At 41.9% G+C, this 24092-nt stretch overlaps 1 protein-coding gene and 1 long non-coding RNA gene across 2 annotated transcripts; one reads left to right on the forward strand and one right to left on the reverse strand.

Moving 5' to 3' along the window:
* Positions 1-1336: 1336 nt before the first annotated feature.
* LOC127769548 (uncharacterized) lies at positions 1337-4115 on the reverse strand. The gene is made up of 3 exons (XR_008016814.1): positions 3973-4115; positions 3630-3889; positions 1337-2508 (listed from the first exon to the last, which is right to left on the reverse strand). It is a non-coding gene; the product is annotated as an uncharacterized LOC127769548 (long non-coding RNA).
* Positions 4116-14808: 10693 nt separating this feature from the next.
* On the forward strand, positions 14809-23598 carry LOC127769547 (subtilisin-like protease SBT3.3). Its single transcript, XM_052295143.1, has 9 exons — positions 14809-14937; positions 15140-15231; positions 15387-15484; positions 18397-18552; positions 19282-19898; positions 20041-20105; positions 20199-20601; positions 22573-22744; positions 22826-23598. The coding sequence occupies exons 1-9, from the start codon at positions 14827-14829 to the stop codon at positions 23347-23349; spliced, it is 2238 nt and encodes a 745-aa protein (XP_052151103.1). The 5' UTR covers positions 14809-14826; the 3' UTR covers positions 23350-23598.
* The last annotated feature ends 494 nt before the right edge of the window (positions 23599-24092 follow it).

Raw genomic sequence — 24092 nt, forward strand, 5'->3', positions numbered from 1 at the left:
ATGTTTAAATCAATCTTGAGTGCTTTAAACCCACATAAACAGGTAAAAAAATGAAAGAAAAAAATATTGGAAGCGCAAGTTGTGAATGCATCTATGTTCTATCAAATTTTCAGTGCAAAATAGTTCTTGGGTGTAAAATAAGAAAAAAAAAAGAGAAATAGCGTTAGGGGAGTGAAGTAAACCATTTTCCATAGTTTGGAGTGTAAAATGAACCCAAAAAATAGTTTATTGGGTTAGGTGCTTCGGTGAAATAGTTTAGAATATCTACTAGAAAAACGATTTTTACCGATATTGGCTTTTATTTTTTCAGACGGATAAAAAAAATCCTCTTATAACCATTTGCGAAAATAGCTAAAGAACCTCTATATTTAACCCCGTATGCGAAAATCATTTTTTCTAGGCGGATCCCTTAAGAGGTCCACCTGCGAAAATAAAGTTATTTTCACATACGGATCACTTAAGGGGTCCGCCTGAAAAAAAATATGATTTTCGTAGGCGAAAACTTATGTGGTTGCCTGCAAAAATCATGTCTGCAAAAAAAATATCTAAGTACCGTCCTTATCTTCTCCTCCACCTTCCTATCCTCTCCACCACTCATTTCCATCTCGCTCCTCTCTCTCTCTCTCTCATCACGCATCAGCTGAGTAGCGTCGACAGCTCTAAGGTCCGCCACCGGCTGCAACGACGGATGATTGTGGTCACCCCGAGTCTTATACCATCTAGTGTCCAACGTGACCACAACATACTATTGGAGAAGTGGGATCCATACACGCATAAATAGCCACTCGTCCTCAATGTGTCCATGATCGCGGTTGACAACCTTCTGTTATAATAACCGGAATGTCGAGTAGTGAGCACAAGACATAACCGTAAGATAGCTTGCTAGTCCACTCCGTCATATGTCTGTCAACCACTCGAAGGTGGCGACCAAAAGCATACCCCAGTGACTCGATCCAAAGTGCTATCCCCGATTATCTCAAGCGATCAAAACCCGTTACTCATGCTTAGCTAGTCCCCAGGAATGTGACTAGCCTCACACTTTCATCGCAAGCAACTAATAAACATACCAAGTACCATAATAGGGTTAAAGTGCAACGAGGTACATGACACATAATAGGGTCCGAGGTCCCAACATTCAACACATAAATATAGCAGTTGAAGTCTCAAATAATAAACAAAAGCATAAAGCAAAACCGGTGGCGCCATAACCCCACTAGGGCAAACCAACTAGGCAAGAGCCAAGCTGCAAGAGATCACTCATTGCCCTCGCCGCCATCGGCAGAGCAATGACCACACAAGAAACATAACTCATAACCGGAATCCTCTCCTGAAATTGCAGACACCGGGTTAAGTACAAGATTGTACTCGCAAGTCCTACCCAAAATTATATATATACATAAGGGAGATAGAAGTATGCAAGCTTTCTAGCCTATAGTGGGTCTCTAGGTTCAACATTTACATAAAGCTAATTTTATTGAGCAATTAATGAGTAAAATAAGCAAGGACAAGTAAATCTAGCATCATTTTAATTTATGGACAACAAGTATATAATTCTGAAATGTATAAGCAAATGAGCCCAAACGGCACTCTCATCATCAACCATGGACTACCAAAGTCCATACCAACATGGCACAACATGCCAACACCACCATCAAACATAATCCCATCCATAATAATCCACACGAAATGAACAAAGATCAAATGCTACACACCCCGTCGAGTGCGGTACACAAGTGATTCAAGCTCATTACATGCCCTTTCTTAGCCCCACCCCAACCACCTATACCACGCTGGGGTTCCCGACGACTCAGTCACATGCGTGCGTGATGTGACCAAGGCGGGCGCGCCACGCGGGAGGCACCCCCGGCCAAACCTAGGCACTCGAGGCCCTCCAAAGGCTACCTGCCTCACGACTCTCCAACGTGGTATAAACGATCACAGTAGAACTAGTAACAAGCCGATCCCAAATAAGGCATGTGGTAAGTACGTAGGGTGCTTGATTAGATGTCAAAATGTTCGGTCCTTAACGATCTAGACGGGGCTACTTGCATCAGGGGAAACCAACCTCCCATCATCGCCCTATCACCCGTCCAAGTCCAACATATTTCATCAACCATTATTTAGTGTAAGTGCTCAAGTTTTATGCCCAATAATGCAAGTTGTTTATATACCACAATTAATAGCACTGTCCATCCCTATAGTTCTATTAGCACTAAGCATGGCTAAGCATTAATGAATAAGACATCCCAAGTAATTCTAACCAATGGTAATAGGATATAAGGACAGCAATAACACAATAACTAAATGCATAAATAGGTTCTACCCATACACCATAAACCGACAATATTAATATCTAGGCAATGCATGCATATATATACGTATAGATTGCAACCAAATCATTTTTAGAGAGAAAGTATAGGTTCTATATGCTTAGGTGCTTGCCTTGCTGCTGTGTGGAAACACACTCAACCTCAAAGTCTCGCTCCATGAACTCGGAATTCTCCGAATCTACCGATAAGAGGCAAATATGCAAATAAGATTCAAATAAACATGCATATGCAACATGCTCTATAAATCATAAATCATGGCCTAATTACAGTAGGTAGAGAGTATGATAAACTGGTTTTAGAAACAAGAATCATCTCATTTACATTTGTGGTTTGAGAGATATAAAAATAACAAGCCATATACACTGAAAATGGCATTTCTATAATTACATACGAACTACCCTAGGTCATATGAAATGCTGACATTTTCTAGTTAGATTTCACAAGTGCTATCATTTTTAATTCAAAAATCATAACCCACTGGTTCTAAAAAAACTTGGCTCACTACATTTGGAGTTAAAATATTTAGTTATGAATTTTACAACTTTAATAAAAAGAGGATTACTTAATCGCTTTAGACTTACTTTAGGAGGTAGTTTTGTCAAATTATTCCTTTTCAGATAAAAGATTATATCTTTATAAGGTAACCAAAAGTGGTTTCATAATTTTAGGATATAGCATAAAGTTCCTAGAGATTATACAACTCCTCGGTGCAAAAATAAGTGTTTTTACGAAACTCACAATTTTAGTGACTTTTTCAGTACCGAAGTTGTAATGTTTTAATTTACAAACATAAAGATTACAAAAATATGAATACATAGAAATTTGGTTCACTCGAAAATGAGTTAAGATGAATTAGTTATGTATTTTTGAAGTTTTCCTAGTTCTCATATATGTTTTCAATTATTCTTTTGGACTGTACTTTTGCATGTCGAACCCTGAGATTTCTAAAACTTGCAACAGGTCCAGGTTCTTCTCCACTCGAGCAGGAAGCAGCGACAGCCATGGCTGAGCTCGATCTCAAGCTCGCCGGCGGCAAACGGCGGCTCTAATGGGGGCGAGGTCAGAAGATAAAATGTAGAGCAACACATTGTGATTCCATTCCTCAACTTTTCCCCAGCCAATGGTGACTGGAACGACGCAGGCGGCGGCTGCAATCGGAAGCGCTCGGGACGCCATGCATGCATCGATGCGTCACGGTGGACGGCTCGATCTATTGCATGCATGTCAAGAACATCACATGCAGGATGTAGAACACCACCTAAGGTTGCTACTACTGCAAGAAATCGACAAATGGCTCACCGGTTGAATGGGAATCGACGACGGAGGCGCTAGATCGGAGTTGGAGAAGACGGTGGTCGATCTCCCTCCTCGCTGCACGGTTCTGAGGGATTCTTGGGGCGTTTTGGAGAGGATGGTGAGGCGAAGCTGGTGGAGCAGCAGCTCAGCCGGATTCGCCTCGAGGCGACGGGAACAGCTGCGCGAACCCGCGGCTGCGCGTTGACGACGGTGTGGCCGCGCTCCAGAGCTCCCGTGGCGAGGTCGGCGTTCCCAGAGATCGGCTGCAAGAAACGGGGCGAGATCAGAGAAGAGGCTATGGCGTGCAAGGGTGAATCGGGAACATAAAGATGGCGACGACGATGACCAGTTGGGCGGCGGTGATGGCATCATCCCGGCGGCCGGCAAGAAGATGATGGCGAGGAGAGCAAGAAGGAGCTCTCCCACTCTGGTTTCTTGGATCTAGGGTGGACTACAGAGTGAGGAGGGATGGCTGGGAAAGCTAGAGAGCAAGGGGGTGAAGAAGGAGAAGGTGCCACGATGTTGCAACGTGTCGGTATTTTTCTCTTATTCAAGGTGGGTCCCACGCGATAAAATGGTGGAACACGTGTGAGCAAGCCAAAGGCACTGCCATGTGGGTCCAGGTCGTGGTAGACTAGGTAAGGGTGAGGAGAATGGCTAGGAACACATGTAAACACATGTTTTATTCAGTTTATATGATTTTCAGAGATTTTTTTTGTTTCTTTTTCATTGAAGTCCAAATTGACCAAGTTAAAATGATGCTAAAAATTTGATGATTTTTGTGGTGATAACCTATGCTACCCAGATTCCATTTCTCAAAGTTCACTCAAAAATTTGAAATATTTTAATTCTGACAAAAAGATGAAAAGGGGTAGGCTGAGAACTAAATTGAATTTTGAGGAGGTCAAAACTAAGGGTAACAATTCTTGAAAAATTATATTAACTCTTGATAAATACTGTAGCATTTGAATAAATTATAAAACCTATATCCTTCTGTTCAACTTAGGCACATTTAGAAGTTGCTTCATTTTGCCAATTAGGTTTCTAATTAATTTAGTTTGACTATCTTGACTGTTTTACTTGAGGTAGTAAAAAGTTTGATACAATCACAAAACCTTCATAGTGGTCATCTTAGGTTGGCTAAGTGACAAGAGGATATTCATGGATTTTATGTTGCTTAGATTTATTACATAGTCTCTAGGTTTATTTAACATGCATCAACCAATTATGAACAACATAAAAATCACTGCAAAAGTGTACACAAGCACACAATCACTAGTTACTTATTCTACTAGCCAATTGCTAAGCATGATCGGGTAGATTATCCAAAGAGCGAAAGATTAACGACTATACTACAACGTTTCTTAACTACCGCTTGACCATTTAATTTGGTTATATACAAAGAGGCTTGGACAAAGCTTAGAAGCTAAAAAGTAGAAGACACCAAACACCAAACACCAGAGCTTCATGGATTATCAAGCATTGAGTCAGCTTGGTCTCTTGAAACAATATTCCCCTCGTGAAAGGGAAAACACAAATTAGTCGAGCTACTCCTCAAAAGTGTTGTAGATTTTATTAGCGCCAAAACAATCTCTGAACGTTGGACGAGTCTCTAAAAAAAAGTTTTCGTTTATCTACCAAAAGGTTGTAGGGTCATTAGTCTACCTATAATGATCACTAAAGTTTCATATTAACTCAAACCAACAGTTTGGGAAAATGGTTTTAATTTCTACCCATCTTTTTTATACACAAATTAACCGTATGAGGTTTTGAACCCAAATAGCTTTAAAACTTCCAACTTTTACTAAGGACATACCCCGATTTCCACTTAAATTGATTAATTAAAACTGCAGGATGTTACAATGATTGCCGTCAAGACGAAAGCACCGACGGCTGGGTCTTGCCGCCAGCTGCAACGACGCCGTCTAGATCCGCCGCCGGTCGGTCTCGGGGAGGGGATGGGAGGCGGCGGTGACGAGGAGGTGAGGCCACAGCAGCGGCTCAGCGACGAGGAGGGGAATCGTCAGCCGTGACGAGGAGGTGAGGCGGTGGCTCGGTTCCTCCCACTCCTAGCCAGGCCGACAAGGAGGGTCAGTAGCGGCTTGGCGACGAGCGAGGATTAGAACTTCTTGTATGAGTTTGGTTCATGGCTTTAGGCTTCCTACCTCATGTATTATTAGAGAGGGAGGGTGTGGCCTCCCGGTATCGTTTTAGAGAGCATCGAGTTGAGAGTTTAGTTAGGGTTTTGAGTTTAGTCGAGATTTTCGTGACGAGTGTTGTTTTTGCACTTTGTAAACATAGAGAAAAGTAATAAAGTTGTCATCTACATCAAGAGTTCTTCGATTTGTGTTTGCTCGGGTTCAGTGGTCCAACCGGCGAGACACCGGCGGTGTCACACCCCAATCTGGCACCGCCGTACAACGGCACCTGACAGGAGCGTGTCATAGGAAAAACGGCGCAAATCGCTTCCTACGAAACCGCGATCTCAGTACCAGTCCCAGGACATAGCACTGGTACCCACAGTGACAAATATGAATCATTGCAATCCTTAAAATAAATAAAGGACTTATTTACCTTAACTTAGGTTACAGCTCAGAACAGCCCGAGAATGCAACCGATGACGCTGACGAGAAAACACCAACAACAGCGGCAGCAGCGGAACCAACGGTCTAACACCCAACACCACAGGCGACGGCTGGGAACCAGGACGAAGCCCTAATCTTCACTTTACTTCATCTTCAACTTCCGGGCGGAGGAACTATATATATATTTATATAGAGCAAGGGTGAGTACTTTCGTACTCAGCAAGTCACGGGAATTTAGGTGTTTAATGCAAGCTTGGAAGAGAGGCAAGGTTGTTTTGCAAATCCTTTGTTTGAAATCATTTTGAAATCACTAAGCGATTTACTTCTTGTTACGTTTGGGTCGAAAAGAGACTTGCGTCTCAAATCGACTTAAGAGATGCTTTTCAACAACTCAATTGGTAATGTACCGACCTCCTGGGTCAGATCATTACTTTTCAGCTCCCAGAGCCATTTCATTTGATTAATCGGCTCCCAGAGCCTTTTTCATTTTCTCGGACTCCCAGAGTCCAGCTGCCCAGCAGCACAACAATCCGCTTCCACTCGGGAAGCCTAGTCTATGATGCCCGTAGACATCCCGAATTACACAGATTCGTTTCTGACCACTTAGGTCATCCATCTGCCACAAAGGCTGATTCTGGTTACGATTCCCAATCCACAACAACTTTTCACAAAGCACAGGCAAACAAATCTACGCAACGGGAACCACCTCACATCCGCCCATGACCGTGGGCACGGCTGTTCGAACAGTTAGTTAACCTCTGCAAAGGGGTACACTTTACCCACAAGACACGAACTTACTCCACACACTGGCCGGTGTCAGAGGTTCGCGACAAAGCCTTTCCCAAGCCGACTCAGGGTTACCTCATGCCACATAGAAGGATCAAATCCTCACATAAATATAGGCCATTTTAGTTTTCATAAATCAAACTCCAACCACCTCGATCGGTAATTCAGCAAGCTTCTCTTCCTTGCTTACCAGGAACTCGGTTTGGCTCCAACCGACCCCGCCCTGGCGTTCCCAACTATTGGCATGCGACGTTTCCCTGAACCGACTAGTTACTTAGCCAGGGTGTCCCATTCCACCTTGTGGTTGCACATTGATTATGTTCGATGAGTTTCCCACAGGAATCGATCCTTATATGCGAATACGGGACAGGGCCTCATAGGCACAACCCCCGCATCGCGAGTTTTCACAATTCATTTTATTTTCAAACACACCGACACCACATGTCGGGCTTTCAAAGCTTCACAAACCCATTTCCCAAATTTTCGACAATCAACGGTGTGTGTGGGATACTTGATATACGTGCTCAGAGAGCACGGATACCGAGGTACCACAAGGGTGGAGCGACAAGGAATCAGGGTAGTACAACCTACAGGAATTAGTGCGACTACTGGGTAGGTCCGTCGGTTTGACATGCAAACCGAGGCCAGGCATGTTAAGTGTGTGATTCTAATAATGCAAGTTGCAAACAAAATAATAATGATTTTCCAATTATAGGAGCAATTGGTCAAAGGGTGACTTGCCTTGCTCAAGGTCTTTGCGAAGCTTCACGAATCTTCAAGAAATCCTCGATTGATGAAAATCCGCAACCGCAACTATACGCAAACAATCAAAAACTTAAACAAAAGACCAAAAGAAAGATCCTATTTAGACTAATTAATAGTGCCATTAAATAGATCTCAATTTTATGGAAATACTGGAAGTTGAACGGAGTCAATCAGAGCTACGGATTGAGAGATATGAATTTTGGAAGTTTAATTGGAATTTCTGGGCAAAGGAAGATATTTGTGGAACAAGGGGAAATTGATTTATGAAATCTATAGAAATAATATTCTCAAGAATATTATTGACAGTCACGGACGTGCGGGACCAAGGGAAATGATTCATGGAATTTTGGAATAAGGAATTGATTTATGGAACAAGGGAAAAAGGATTTATTGCATTTCCTGGATTAAAGAAATGATTTATTAATTCATGGAAAAGAATATTCCCAAGAATATTCTTTAATTACTCATTGACACACGGGACCAACAAGGGGGGACCAACAAGGGGGAAAGATGGACTTTTGTGTAGGGGAGCTGATTTGATGGAGGGTGGACTTATTTCTTAATGGGGTCGGCCGATGGGCCAAGCCCACGAGCAAGACAGAGAGAGGAGGCGGCTGCGGCTGACTGGGCAGGCGCGGACTGGTCAAAGGGGCCGGGCGGGCTGAGGTGGCGGCCACGTGGTCGCCACGTCGGATGGGGAGGGGAGAGGAGGCCGGGAGTGGCATCGCACGGCTCACGGTGCGCGGCGGAGCCCGGCGAACGGCGGCGAGCCGGAAGGGGCGGCTAGCACTGGCGGCAGGAGGAGGAGAAGGGGAACTCATTCCACGGCTCGGATCGGGAAGTCGACGCGCGACGACGGCCAGCGGCGGCGGCCAAACTCGTCGGCACGCCGATGTGGCTGCGCGCGAGGAGGGCGAAGGGCGCGCGGGCTCGGGCTTAGCCGAACCAGTATGGCGTTGCGACACGCACGCGGTGACGCAGGACCCGATGGTCACCGGTGACGCACGCGCGGCGGCGTTATGCGGTGGCGGAAGCGGCGACACGGCGCGGAGACAAAGGAGAAGGCCAGCGGCCTTAGGGCAGCCAGGGAGAGGTCAAGGGGATCACTAGGAGCGTGGCGGCGAGAGGAATCGGCGCGAGAGGAGCCGACGATGGTGGATTGCGGCGGCGGCAATCACCGGCGAGCAAAAGGGGAAAACACGACGAGACGACGAGGGTTCGATTCAAAGGGGTGGGAGCATCTCCGGGGTTCAAGGAATCCGTTTTCGGCGCCGGATGGGGCGAAGGAGCACCGAGGAGGGCTAGCGACGGCGGCAGCCTCCGGGAGTGGGCGGCAATGGTGGCGAGGCTATGCCGAGCGGCGGCGGGGCTTGGGGCTTCGTCTACGCATGTTCGAGAGGCTAGCCAAGCTACCACGCGAGTTGGAGGTGGCGAGAGAGAGCGAGGAAGGGGAACGGAAGGCTACTGCGTCAGGACGGGCACTAGGAGATGGCCGACGGCGCGGGGCGGGCTCTCCGGCCTCGGGCCGGGGAAGGGGAAGAAGGAGGGTGCCCGGAGTCCTCTTCGGCTCCTCGCGCACACGCCGGCTTCACCAGCGTGCGCGACGGCGAAGGGAGGCGAGGTCGACAGCTGCAAGGCGGCAACAAAGGCGCGGCGGCGGTGGAAGAGAGATGCCGAGAGAGAATGAGATGGGGAGGCTCGGCCTGGGCTTTATAGATGGAGAAGAGGCGGTTTGGGAGGGGGAACCGACATAGGCGGTCAAGGGTGCAAGGACGACGAGCTGGCGTGGTCAAGGTGGTAGCAGGCGGTGACGCCGATGGTGGTCGGGCAAAAGGAAAAAGGTAGAGAAGAAAGTGAGCTCTGCTCCTTGCTGTTTCGGGATAAAGGAAAGGGAGAGGGAGCGAGGCCGAGGGCTCTGCCTCCCTCCCTTGGACGCATCCGCACAAGCGGGGCTGGGCGACGCGCGGTCACGGGTGCGGCAGGGCTGACGGCGGCAGCGACTGGCCGGTCGGCCACGCGCGCGCACGCGGGAAAGAGCGAAGGCGGTGGCAGATTTGAACGACAATGCGGCGGCGCGGAGCGCGGGCGAGAGAGAGCGAGAGAAAACGAGAGAGAGAGATCGGGGGAGAGAGAGGCGCTTTCTCTCTGGCAGGGCACGTGCAACGCACGTGAGGAGGGGAGCGGGCTGAGAGGAGATGGGCTGGGGAAGAAGAGTCGGCTCACCGAGCCAGAGGGAGGTAAAATAGACTTTCACAGAGAGGGCTGATTTGGAGAGAATTGGAGTTTGGATTTGGATTCAAATTTGATATTCGAACTCGAGGGTTCAGGGAGGAATCAAGGAAGGCTCAAGATAGAGTTTGGTATTTTTCGGAATTGGGAGCAAGCGTTTAGCGAGGATTCAAAGGATGCAACTGAATTTCGGAATTTGATTTGGAGACTTGAATCGGAAGAGGAATTTGAGGTGGAGGATTTTGATTTCGATGAGAGGGAACAACAGGATTTGAAATGAGATCTTGGCACGACTTAGACTCGCACACAAAGAACGAAAATTTTCGCAATTAGGATTTTGCCGAATTAGTTTTTAACGTCTCACGAAAAGCGGAGCGTTACAGGCGGTCAGACCGACATCATCGCGGCGGTCAGACTGGCTGCTACACAATGGTCAGACCGGCGACAGCGATAGGCGATTGCAACATCTTCGGGCGGTTGGACCGGGAAATCAACACCGGTCAGACCGGCAGTACAGGCTCGATCAGACCGGCAGTACAGGCTCGGTCAGACCGACAGATCAACTCCGGTCAGACAGCGATTCATCAATTCAAGGGTAACTTTTATTTCCGCTAAAAGTTTTGGTTTTTGGTACACGGCTTAGTTCTTCCTGTTCGATTCGACACCTTGAGTTGAAAAGGAGCCCAATTGATGGAGCATTTCAACCAAGTTAGTGAGAGCCAAAAGCTTTGGGATTTTCTTACTAAAAATATATTTAAATCGGAAAGTAAATATATTTTTCAATCACGTAGTCCGGATTTTTTTGGCATATTACAACTGCGCAGTCAGTTGACTTAACCTACCACCTTTGAAAAATTATTTTTATAGGTGGTTGTCTTAACAGAGCCACCTATAAAAACTTTATTTACACCGATGGTTTTATTAAAGATATTAAAGTGTTTTTTGGGCTGTTGATTTTACATATGTCAAAATAGCTTCTTTCCACATACCCTAAGCTACATGTGGCTGGATAAGCGCCGATATAAGGCTTTTAATCCCTCCTACAAAAATATTAAGGGGAATTTGGTGGGGATTTATTCTACACTTATTGTGGTATAAAATTATTCCCCTTAATTCCCTCTATTCCCTTTCTCTCGGGAATTAAACAAAAAAGGCCTAAAGTGGTTACAAACCACGTGTGGAATTGTTTCCTCTAATGTATCTATCAACTTAGTTGTTGACAACAAGCAGGTATGCATGTGGTTGTATACTTCATTGTCATCCTTTTTCCATTTGATTGAAATATTGGCTACCATGCATACGTTGCATAACTGGTCGAGTTTTGCATCTTAATTTCATAGTATTTTTTTCTTTGCAAAGAATCTTTCCAGAGGGAATTAATCATATTGTCCAATCATAACAATATGATTTGATTGATCCACATAATTTCTCGAAAAAAATTAAGCAAAAGAAACGATAATGTGGATAACATTGAACCGCTTATGGAGACCATTTCAAAGGTGCAACTGCGTGTATATACCGGTCGCAGATTAACTAGTAGTTGGGATTTTTTATGACTTGGTCGATCTATCTAGTTTCTTCAAATAAATTAAGCAAATGGATGATAATTTGGATAACATTGAGAAGACTATGGCGACCACATTAAAGGTGCAACGATTTGGTCAATCCATGAATCCATCTAATTTCTTCAAAGAAAGCAAAATTAAGAGCTCCTTTGGGTTGAAGGTTTTTTAAAGGATTTTGAAGAACTTTAAGCATATAAAAAATTCCTATGAAAATTTGATGGATTGCTCTAATTTTATTGGAATTTGGAGGATTTATTAGGTCCAACCTCATGGGAAACTTCCCTTGTATTTTTTTTCAAAACACAGTATTGACATAGATGCTTATATAAACTTACGCACACACTCACCCCTATAAACACACACATAGTGTATCCCTACGAGTACAAACGAAGATTGCACGAGCATATCGTAAGATATACAATGTATGTTATCACAAGTGCCTTGCTATTGATAGAGACATCGCTTACCATTAAAAGAATAATTAACCATAAATTAATACGAGTACATGTATATGCTTATACTTTGGAATGGAGGTACTAGTAAATTTCATACATGAGGAGTTATAAAGCAAAAGCATGAATCCGGGGGAAACCTGAGCCATCCGTTATGGGCTTACGGCAGATTACATTCAACTGCTTTCAAGATTTAGCACCACCTAGCATCCAAAAGGACAACTCCCTCCTTCCCAAATTATGTAATATGTCGACGTTTGAGATCGCGGCTATTGTATTTGTATGGTACGGGGATTGTCGGTACCAGGGTATATGCGAGATTGAGGTAAAAGAGATGGAGACAAGAATTTTTATACAGGTTTAGCCCTACTCCTATTGGCCGAAGCCGGTGTCGCTCTTATTCATCATAATCACACTAGTACAATATTTGGGATAACCTATCTAGCTGTAGTCGATTTGGTGGTGGCATGGATAACCAACACGTAGTCGACGACAGGGTAGTCTTTCTCCTCGAATCCGCACTCGGCAAGATCAGAGATAGCGCTAGATCCCTCTTGTTGGCCTCCGCAGACAGCATATTGGGTTTGTCTAGGCTTATATCTGATGTCGATATCCAACGGCTTGTCTTGGCGTGTGTTGGCTTGTGTATTGTGTGTCGATCTATTGTTGTTGTTGCCTCCCCCTCCTCTTAGGGGGTCTATTTATATCCATGGTTGTCCCTTTGTCCAAGTAGAACTAGAGAGACCAATATGAATACAATCCGAGTAGTCTTTAAAGTTTCCATTAGAACTCTATTCGTCATTACTTATCCAGAACTCCTTATATATACGATGTATCATTCCGTATAAAACTTGGAACATGGTGGGCCCTACCAAGCTTAGTCAACTACTATTAGGTATGTGGTATCTATAACCATGACATAATAGAATCCAAAATTTCTCAAATTGATCATCATATAGCTGCATGGACACAGATTTTATCGAAATTCAGTTAATGCAGTATGGGAGAATGTGTTTATGCTAGGATGTAATTGGTACGGGGTTTTAATCGATGCATGTATTGTGGGAGAATGTGTGCATGGTGTCTTGATTGATGTGATTTAAATTATCAATTTGGGAACGAGAGAATAACATGGAAGGTGTAAGGGTATTATAGTATTTTCTTTTCATTATGTGTATACCCGAGTTATCCCAAATCAAACTTGATGGCTCTTTCTAGATGGATAAAAGTGGCCCCTCCGCATGTCACCTATCACTGTTTTCTCGAGATGCTAATGAAAAGTCCATAATGGAAGTGTTACCATTTAGAATCTAGTAACTTTATAATAAAGTAATAAAAAATGAGCCACCACACGTTATCATGGACTAGAAAGCACGTTAATAAAGAAAGAAAACAAACAGAGTCCAACTAGATATACAAGCAAAAAAAAATTGAAATAAAAAATAAAAAAATAAAAGAAAAGTCCATGCAATTTTTTTTTAAAAAAACTAAAATTTTAGCAAACATTAAAATAATCGATATTGTGATAAGAAATGCAATTCAGAAAAATCAGATTCAAAATTAAAAAAAAAGTTGAATGTTGAGAGAGTCCATTTAGACAAACAATTTAGTGTGATTATTGGATTAATATTTGAAAAATAGTTTACGTTGACAGAATAGTGCTCGTAGAAATACAATTTTGAAGTATCTAAAATTCAGAAAACAAAAATAAATATTATAGAGAAAAAGTTCATGCATGAGAATAATTTAGAAATATTTTAAATTCAGATTAAAATAAATGATATTAAGATAAATGGTCCACGTAAAAGTATAATTTATAGATATATCAAATTTCAGTCAATATAAATATTAAAGAGAAAAAAATCTTTTAGGGATACAATTTAGAAATATTTTAAATCTTCACTAAAAATAAATAAAGGGATAGGGAAGAGCACATACCTTTTGCTTATGTTAAATGGAGGCTTTTTGAGGAGCCCCATATTAATCCTATAAGGTGAAGATAGCTAAAAAATTCTCATGTTAATTGAAAATTCTTAGAATTCACATGTTAATTGAAGAAAAAGAGAATAGGTTGATCACCCAATCCACATTAAAAAAACAATGAACATATGAGATTGGATCCTCAAACCTATGCTAACATGACAATGGATTTTCTAGAATTTAGATAGTGAGCAAGAACATTGAAATAAAATATAAGAAAACCAGTAATAAAGAAATGTTTGATGACGATCGATATTTCTTATTTGAAACGGGTTATAACTATCGTGGATATATGATACAATAAGTCATCTTTAGTAGGTGAAAGATTGTCATTAGCGATAATAAGAAGATTCTACTAATAGTCTAAGTAAAGATAGAGGGGAGAAGAGAAACAAATATACAAATATATATATATCTTTGCTTGAATACTAAATGATCCATCACATTTGCTTTATGGATACTTGAATTACTATATTAATAAGATAATCTTGATTCTTGAACAGTCACCGTTGGGGTGATCGATGATGCTATATATCGAGAAGGATCACGCCAGTGTAAGCAGTCGCCATTGCACATCGCTGTTGGTCCTCAATTGGTGGGAAAAATAACTAAATAGCAAGTAGCTAGATATCCAAGTCAGGAAGCATTACACACACTGCACCTACCGGGTAATTTAATTTCCCTGAATCCGTGTCCTCCATCGTCTACCTCGCTCGCAACAAGTACTATGGTTTCTGAATATAAATAGCAGACGATCGATGCAAGCCTTGCACAGTATACGACTATACGTAAGTATCTAGCTTGATCGCCAGTTAATTAATTAAGCTCTATCAGACTCATGGCTGATGCTGCTTGTAATGAAGGCAGCCGTCGCCGAATAGTCATCGTCGTCCTCCTCGTTCTCCTCCTTCCATTGCAAACATCCTGCCAGCAGAGCACAACTAAAAAGGTAAATATATATACAGATATGATCATGATAAATTGCGTATACTGTATTATGTACGGTAGATAACTTGTTACTGTACAATTTACTGGACGTACATATTGTTATCTATCGTAGAAGTTCTCATACAGTAGTAAATTAAACCAGCGTTCGTGACAATATATAATTTGCATACTTAACATGCATGCACCTATCACCTATGATGCAGCTCTATGTAGTGTACCTTGGTGACAAGCAGCATGAAGATCCAGAACAAACTACAGCTTCGCACCATGACATGCTTACTACCATCCTTGGAAGGCAAGAACCACTAATTTCAGTTACTGTACAAGATATATGCACTATATATTCATTTATATCTGATGTATATGTATATGTATGTATTGTGACTTAATTAACACTAGAAATAGAGATCTCATGCATCTGACGGCCAGGCTCCTTTAATTAATTTGCAGCAAAGAAGAAGCGCACGATTCCATTATCTACAGCTACAAGCATGGCTTCTCTGGATTTGCTGCCATGCTTACTGAATCTCAGGCACAAGACATTGCTGGTAATTACTCCATCCGTCATTAAAATACCTATGTTTAAGCTAAAAGTTTGTCCCACAGATATTATTATCCTTTTAGATTGGAGTCCCCTATAACTATTTAATACAACATCATTTTCTTTTTTAAAAAAAAAAACCTATCCAGTAGTACGTCGTACTCCTTCCTCTCTTTGTTTACTCCCCAAATTAAGTTTGAGATAAAAATAATTACGAGTGGTTAAGATAATAAAGTATGTGAATAAATGAAACGAGAAATTGTTGTGACTGGTTGAGGTGAGACAATATATAGGTGAAGAAATTACTATATTTTAGGATAAATTTTAAATACTATAAGTTACTATATTTTGGATGAAGATAAATAGATTTCAACTTCATTTATAAATTAATGCTAGTAACGTTTTCTTACTGGTACGGAAGAAAAGGCTGGCAAAATTTCATTAATCAAGAAGGAACCAGAGATATATAGTATTGCACACAGAAAAAAAAGAGTTGCTTGGTTTGATATAATTAACAGTGTGTCTTAGGCAGTTTTGAGCTTGTTTGGTTTATTGACTAGCATCTTATTGTACATGTTAGCGGTCTTTCTCGTTATCCACTCTCTCTATTCTAAAATAAATTTCATGTAAGTTTTGCAAAAACAATATCAGTACTGTCGAAAAAATTCTTTACCATTTTCACCCAATTCTACAATTCTACATCATCAATTTGGTTTTATTAAATCAAGTAATCTACCACCGAATATATACATTATTATAATATATTTTTTACGTTGAAAATGTTGCTATATTTTGTTTTGTAAATTTAGTTAGAACAAACCAATATTGAACGATGGCACAAAGAGAGTAATAACGTTAGTGCACCGACAAAACATAAAGCACTACTAATCGTTTGAGAAGTACTATAGTATGAGATGTTTGGGCCTAGCTCATTATGGCATGCGAAACAAAAACAAGTTATTGACACGTGATTAATTATAATAACCTTAAAAATATATTTATTTGAATTTTTTAAGAAATTATTTTTTTTTGCATCGCTATTATATAAAAATAACATGGATCCAAAAGAGCATCGCCAACAGAGATATCTAAAAATCTATCCTGAAAAGTTGTTTTCAAGAATCCTAAATAAAATTTGAGGCGTAAAAATATTCGTCTTTTCAACATAAGACTAAAACTGATTTCCTAAAACTGGGCCATGTGGTGAAGAAGAAATCTGAATTGTCAATCCTCCAGATCGCCCGTCCGTGCCAACGGTTCCTCACGCTCTTAATTCGGATCTGCAGATTGAGAAAATGCTGGACCACCGACTTGTAGAGAGTAAGATATATGAGCAAGATAAATGCTCTAATTTGTTGACGTCACTCTAGGGGAGCTGTTGGAGCTTTAAATAAATCCAAAATTCTAAGATTAGGCGTAGTATAGGATAGTTGGCATCCTTTCTTTGGTGAGTTTAAAATTCTAACAAGTTTCATCCAAAAAAGTTTAACCTTAGAATAAGATGTGATTTATTATAGGAAAACGAATATTGGTAAAAGTTTATCCAGATTCGTCATCGGATAGGTCATATCCAATCTTCGATCAAGTTTTCTTTTTTAACCCAAAGAGTATGTGAGAATCTAGATTATTTGAACACTGAAGATTCTGAAAGAAAATGTAGCTGAATGTTCCCAAAACTGAACCAAAGCTTCTTTCTCATAGAGTTCGTACATCTATAACTCGTTAAAGGCTAAATGGGTGATCCGATTTGAGCACGACAGGGCCTAGGCCTGGGCTCGAGATCAGTCGGACTTGCATGGCCTGTGCCGGCCCACTTGCTGCACCAACAGCCCAGACACAGCCCGGGCCATATCGGGCTGGCGTGCTCTCCTTGGAAAAAGTCTAATTTTGCCTCCATCATCTTTGTGGGCCATCCCTTGTATGGCTGAATAAGTCTATTTTTTCGTTGGACCGGGCTAGCCCATTGTGTGCCAAGCACGACCCAAAGGTCGGGCCGAGCCAGCATGGACCCGACTGTGTTTTTGCCAGGCCGAAAACCCCGTGCCATGGGCCGGACCGTCGGGCCCGGACCTTTTGGCCAACTATACGTACATCGTTCCCTTCTCTCAACATAGAGTAATCTCTCTCCAGTAAGGCAGCAACTCTGTCTGCTTGACTGCCACAACTTCACGATGCCGCCGCCGCTGATCCACCTTATATACCGGCTGCCGCTCCTCTCGCTCCCGCCCACCTGCTTCTACTGGCAGCTCGTCGCTCCATGCCGATTGAGACAGTTGTGCTGATCGATAGGTTGACAGGCAGCATAAACGGCGCCGCTGAACTGACGCCGACGACGCGCGGGGTGGACCTAACGACACCGGCGTGCTTCACTGCCTCCATCTCCATCCACTACGCCGCGGTGATCTGCTCGCCCCTCTACTCTCCTCCTTTTCTTGATTTGCAGCCACCGTTACTTTCACGTCCCGTCCATTGGTGTGGTCATGGTACACCTAACTCTGATTGTGCACCGCAAGTGCTCGACGAATTGCCCACCTAAAGGAAACAGTGGAGTTTCCAGCTTAGCTCACATTTTTTGAGAGATTTGATAATTTCACACCTGAAGTGCTGTTTGTTCATCCAAAATTTTTGGACTGGGCAAGACAAATCGTTCTGAAAGATAGAAAAACTTGCCCTATTATCTGTAATTCATTTCATTATGCTGTCTTGAAATCCTTTTGGTCTATATACAATTCTACTTATACATACATGAGGAAGCATAAGATTTACTAATCATGCATGCATGGATAGTGTGTCTCTGATACGATAACCTGATGAAAGTCGTAAAAAATACAGATCAAAGATGCACATGTATCACATAATTCCCAAAGATGCTTTTTGATGGAAGCACTTGTCATGTTAACACTTCATTTCAATGTGCAGAGCTACCTGAGGTACGCAGCATAAAACCAAGCAGTGTTCACCGGTTACACACAACTCATAGCCAGGATTTCCTTGGATTAGACTACACCAAACCAACTGGTCTACTCCATGATGCAAAGTATGGAGATGGAGTCATCATTGGAATAATCGACACAGGTAACTTTTTTTCTCAGGTTTGACGTTCATTATTCCAACATGCATGTTTCTACTCATTTGCTAGAATTTGCACACTATGTAAATCACATATGCAATTTTTTTTAGACAATGAAATCACATACTCCCTCTGTTTTATAATATATGAAGCCGTTGGTTATTCGTCTTATTCCAAATTATTGTGCAAACATACAAAAACATAAATCAAGCTTACGTAATTTTTTGATAAATCAAGTTATAACAAAATAAATGATAATTACATAATTTTTTGAATAAAATGAATGGTTAAACATATCTAAAAAAATCAACGGTGTCATATGTTAGAAAACGGAGAGAGTATAAAAATTTTAAGGTTGACCGATGTTCATTCGTAAACACAGCGGACTGACTTGCAGTAGCCAGTAGATGCTATTGATGTTTTTCCTGGTGTTTTTTCCATGTAGACTATCACAGCGATTGCTCAATCTAAACCACCAGAACTTGAAAAATATATATGCACATTCAATTTTATAATCATAGTATATTACTTGATACTCTTTCCGAAAGTAGTTTTCCACAAATTGTTCTTGTAATCAAAATAGTACTTAAGAAATGGTGATGCCAAAGCCAAAGTAACTGCATAACTTGAGGCAGCTGCCAGGATACACATATGTGGGGATTAAATTTGTCATGAATAGATTAACAATATCAGAGATGAGAGATGATTAATTGAATTGTTCTCTGCTATATCAGGTATCTGGCCAGAGTCTGCAAGCTTCAGCGATGATGGGCTTGGTCCTGTGCCTTCCAAGTGGAAAGGCACATGTCAAACTGGACAAGAATTCAGTTCTAACCAGTGCAACAGAAAGATCATTGGAGCTCGATGGTATGACAAACATCTGACGCCAAAGGATCTTGAGGGAGAGTATAGGTCAGCCAGGGATGCAAACAGTCACGGAACACACGTGGCTTCCACTGCAGCCGGTGCACTGGTGCCAAACGTTAGCTTCCATGGGCTCGCTGCCGGTTATGCCAGGGGTGCTGCGCCCCACGCGCGACTAGCTGTTTACAAGGCTTGCTGGGGACAAGGGGATTGCAGCGAGGCGGCTGTGATGCAAGCAATTGATGATGCAATACATGATGGTGTCGATGTGCTGTCCCTTTCTCTTGGTTTACCCAGCTCTGAATATTATACCAGTCTCCACGCAGTGAATAATGGCATAGCTGTGGTCTTCGCGGCAGGGAATGATGGCCCTGCTCCTAGGACTGTTACGAATGCATCCCCCTGGGTCATATCTGTTGCATCGGCCACAATGGACCGTGCTTTCCCCACTGTTATCACACTTTCCAACAGCACCAGTAACTTTGTGGTATGTTGATTTCCTCCTTTCTCTTGTTCATTTCAAGTAATATAGGTTCTTGGGTGCATGCATGTATAAATGTACACAAGCCGTAACTTCTGGATGCATGATGCCTCACTCACTCCTTATTGACACTGGTCAATCGTCCCAGGGTCAATCTTTGTTCTATGATACAGATGATAAGAATTACAACTGGTATGAAGTCTATCAGTCTAGGTATGGTCGACATTGATTTTCTTATTGCCAAACAATTAACAACCCATAACATGCCCTGTTTTCCTGGTTGAATTATAATGTTTGTGCGTGCAGCTGCCTTTTTGGGACTCCGGAAACGTCTAATGTAACTCTTGCTGCGGGGAAGATTGTGCTTTGCAACAGTCCTAGCTCTGTGAGCCTAATTTCACCAACAATTCAACCGGTTTGGAACATTTTGCTTGCTGTAAATGCTTTGAAGGAGGCTGGAGCAAAGGGAATTATTTTTGCCGCATATGCTTTTGATATACTGGACGCTGTTGAAAGTTGTGGCAGCATGCCTTGTGTTTTGGTTGACTTTGAAGTTGCACAACAGATAAAGCAATCTGCTGATGAAAACACCGCATTGCTAGTTAAGGTGACTGCAGCTCAGACTTGGATTGGAGGTGAAGTGCTCGCTCCGAAAATCTCAGCCTTCTCCTCCAGAGGACCTAGCCCACTTTATCCAGAATTCCTCAAGGTGCGTGCATACTGACTTTGATCCATTCCCAGGAGTAGTACGTTAATATGAATATAATTTCTCTTTCACCTAACTAATTAACTATGCCATATTGTATTTTTATTACACTATTCTAACTAATATTGTATCAATAACTTCTTTTGAGGGTTTATTAGTGCATAAAAAGTCGATGGGCTAGCAACATTGATTTAGCATTTCCACCAAATACAGTTGAGTAAATTCCATGTGTACCTCCGAAAACTCACTCAATCCCGTTCATACCCCTGAAATTTACCTGATCCCTTCTATACCCCTGAAATTTCAACTTGATCCCTTTTATGCACCTACCGTTACATTTTCCATTATTTCACTATTTCACTATTACGTTTGGTTGCAAATATCTTTTTTGCCATTGATGCTTTAGGTTTGAATATAAGCTTCAAAAACGATTGAAAATTTTGTTTGAGTGCATAGTATGTGCATTTTATGAAACTAATGAGACTAAATAATTAGTATGGAAAATTTTGACATGAATTTTGGAAATAAAACAAATGTAATAAATTAAAATTTTTATTTGAAATTTCAATAGGACAATGGATTTTTTTATCGGGAGCATTCATAAAAAAATTATTGTGAATATTGGTAGTCCTATCTTTGTACGAATGCTCCTTATTTTTATGACTTTTTTAAAAATAAATACATATTTTTTATTTCATTATCTAAAAATAATTTTTGGGATAAATAATGCATCGCACAACAAACTCATAACTATAATAGTCTCATGCGAGAAGCTTTTACATTTTTAATAATGCAATTCAAATTTCTATGTTCATCCAAAGGGAAAAATGGTCATTTTTATAGAAATTAGACAGTCAACTAATAGTCAACTGACAGGAGGGGTATGGAAGGGATCAAAATCAAATTTTGGGGGTTTACAAGTAAGCAAAATTCAGGGGCATAGAAGAGATTAGCTAAAATTTCATGGGATACAAGGGATTTTCTCTACAGTAAAACGCACCAGCGGTCCTTAAACTTGTTAGGAGGTTTCACTTAGGTCCACGAACTTGCAAAGCGCACATCGAGGTCTCTAAACTTGATTTATTGTATCATCCCGGTCCAAAGCCGTGTTTGACCGCGATCTTGCCTACGTGGCATGCCACGTGGACGATGACATGGAAATTTTTTTTTATTTTTTCTCCCTTCTTCCTTGGCGAGGCGCCGGCCGACCGGCGCAGCGGAGGGAGGACGGCGGAGGCAGGGAAGCCGGCATGAGGAGGCCGTGTCCGGGGTCGGAGGCGAGCACGTGGCGGCGGCGAGCGCGCGGGGGCGGCGTTGATGGGCGGAGGACAGCGGCGGTAGCGTCCTCCTCTCGCCGGTTGGCCGCCACCCCTCCCCGCCTTCTTCGGATCTCAACCGGAGAAAAAAGAAGGAAGACAGAGAAAAAAAAAGAAGGAAGAAGGGAGAAAAAAATATAAAAAATCCATGTCATCATCCACGTGGCATGCCACGTGGGCAAGACCACGGTCAAACGCTGCTTTGGACCAGGATGATACAATAAACCAAGTTTAGGGACCTCGATATGTGCTTTGCAAGTTCGTGGACCTAAGTGAAACCTCCTGACAAGTTTAAGGACCGCTGGTGCATTTTACTCTTTTCTCAATACAGTTAGGAAGAAGTAAAGAACTACCATAGTCTGTTCTCACCACTGAGCCTGTAAAACAAGTAACTGAAAAAGGGAAATTAAGAAAGCGCATAAGTGTCAGGAGGTAAAATAATTGAGACTGAAAATATAGTAAGATCTCTTTCAGAGCACATACTCTATACAAGGCCTGAGAAGAACATACCGATAAGAGCCAGTAAACTCTATCAAGGTGGTCAGTTTAATCACATATACATAGTTTCCCTTTTGTGACTTAGGACTTTATAAGTTCATTCAATTATTTATCCCTTGTTGGCTCTCCTTGCCTCACCTATAATTTTGCATTTCTATAGCCTGACATTGCGGCGCCTGGATCTAACATCCTGGCAGCAGTTAAAGATTCATACAAGTTCAAGTCAGGAACTTCAATGGCATGCCCACATGTGTCAGGTGTAGTTGCATTACTCAAAGCATTGCATCCGGATTGGTCTCCTGCTATTATCAAATCAGCACTGGTGACTACAGGTGATTTATATTACTAGAAAATACTTCTCAAGCATATAATATATCACTAATTCAGTTTCCCACCTTCAACATGTTCTCCAGCCAGCAACGAAAAATATGGTCTCCCAATATTAGCTGATGGGCTACCCCAAAAGATAGCAGATCCATTTGACTATGGTGGAGGCTTCATTAATCCAAACAGACTTGTTGATCCTGGCCTAGCATATGATGTCGACCCAAAAGACTACATAGCGCTGGATTGTGATTCTGCCAACTCAAGCTGTGAATCTGCATACAAAAATCTCAACCTTCCATCAATTGCAATTCCAAATCTAAAACAGCCAACTACTGTGCTGAGAACAGTAACAAATGTTGGCCAAGCAGATGCAGTTTACAAGGCTGTTGTACAATCTCCTCCTGGTGTGCAGATATTAGTGGAGCCATCTATTCTACAATTCAGCCAGAGCAAGAAGAAGCAGAGCTTTAAGGTCACCTTCAGCATGACCCACAAATTTCAGGGGGGCTACCTGTTTGGGAGCCTAGCATGGTGTGATGGTGGCGCTCACTATGTGAGGATTCCAATTGCCGTTCGACCAGTGGTTTCTGATAATTATGCAGATCTCTGATGAAGCATATAACTACAGAATGTTCATACTTCAGAAATCAGAAGGTTCTGTGGAACAGGTTTCATCTTATTTTATCCCCTCAAAGTTGAGTTTGCCAGCATCGTCAAAACCGTTGTCCTATTTTACATGTTCTGTTTTTCTGTTTGTAATTTGTGATTTCACTACACTAAGTGACACCTCCTATTGTATGAACAGAGGTCTGAAATAATAATGGAATAAATGAGGGACATACCCGTGTGTACTCCTTAACTCCCACTAAAAGAGATGGAGGGCATTGGCTCCTCTCACATTGGTATTTGGTCATGCCTAGGGAAAAATAGTTTGTCAAGTTGAAAACGAGTAGCCTTTTAACCGAGCATTTCAACCGAATAATCGAGAACCAAATAGTACTAATTTTTTGTCCGTTTTAAGTGACCAGAGGGTGTCATGATGAACATTTTGATGTAAATTGTTGGAAACTACCACGAGCATAATCAACTTCCAAATGGAAATTAGTGGAAGTTTAATCCTATTTTGATCAATCTATCTATACAGATTTTAATTAAAGAAAATTATTTTAAACCCATTATTATCATCATTTTCTGCATATATCGTTGCTTAATTTGTGTGTGTATGTATGCTACTTACTTACATAGTTACATGTGGATCCTCTATGTCCCCACAATGTCATTTTTTTTTCATTTCCATAAAAAAAAATAGCGAGTTGATAGTGGGGTGGTTGATATGTGGACCCTCCAGCCTCA

This window comes from Oryza glaberrima, chromosome 4 (genome assembly GCF_000147395.1).
Source record: "Oryza glaberrima chromosome 4, OglaRS2, whole genome shotgun sequence".
Classification (NCBI taxonomy): domain Eukaryota; kingdom Viridiplantae; phylum Streptophyta; class Magnoliopsida; order Poales; family Poaceae; genus Oryza; species Oryza glaberrima.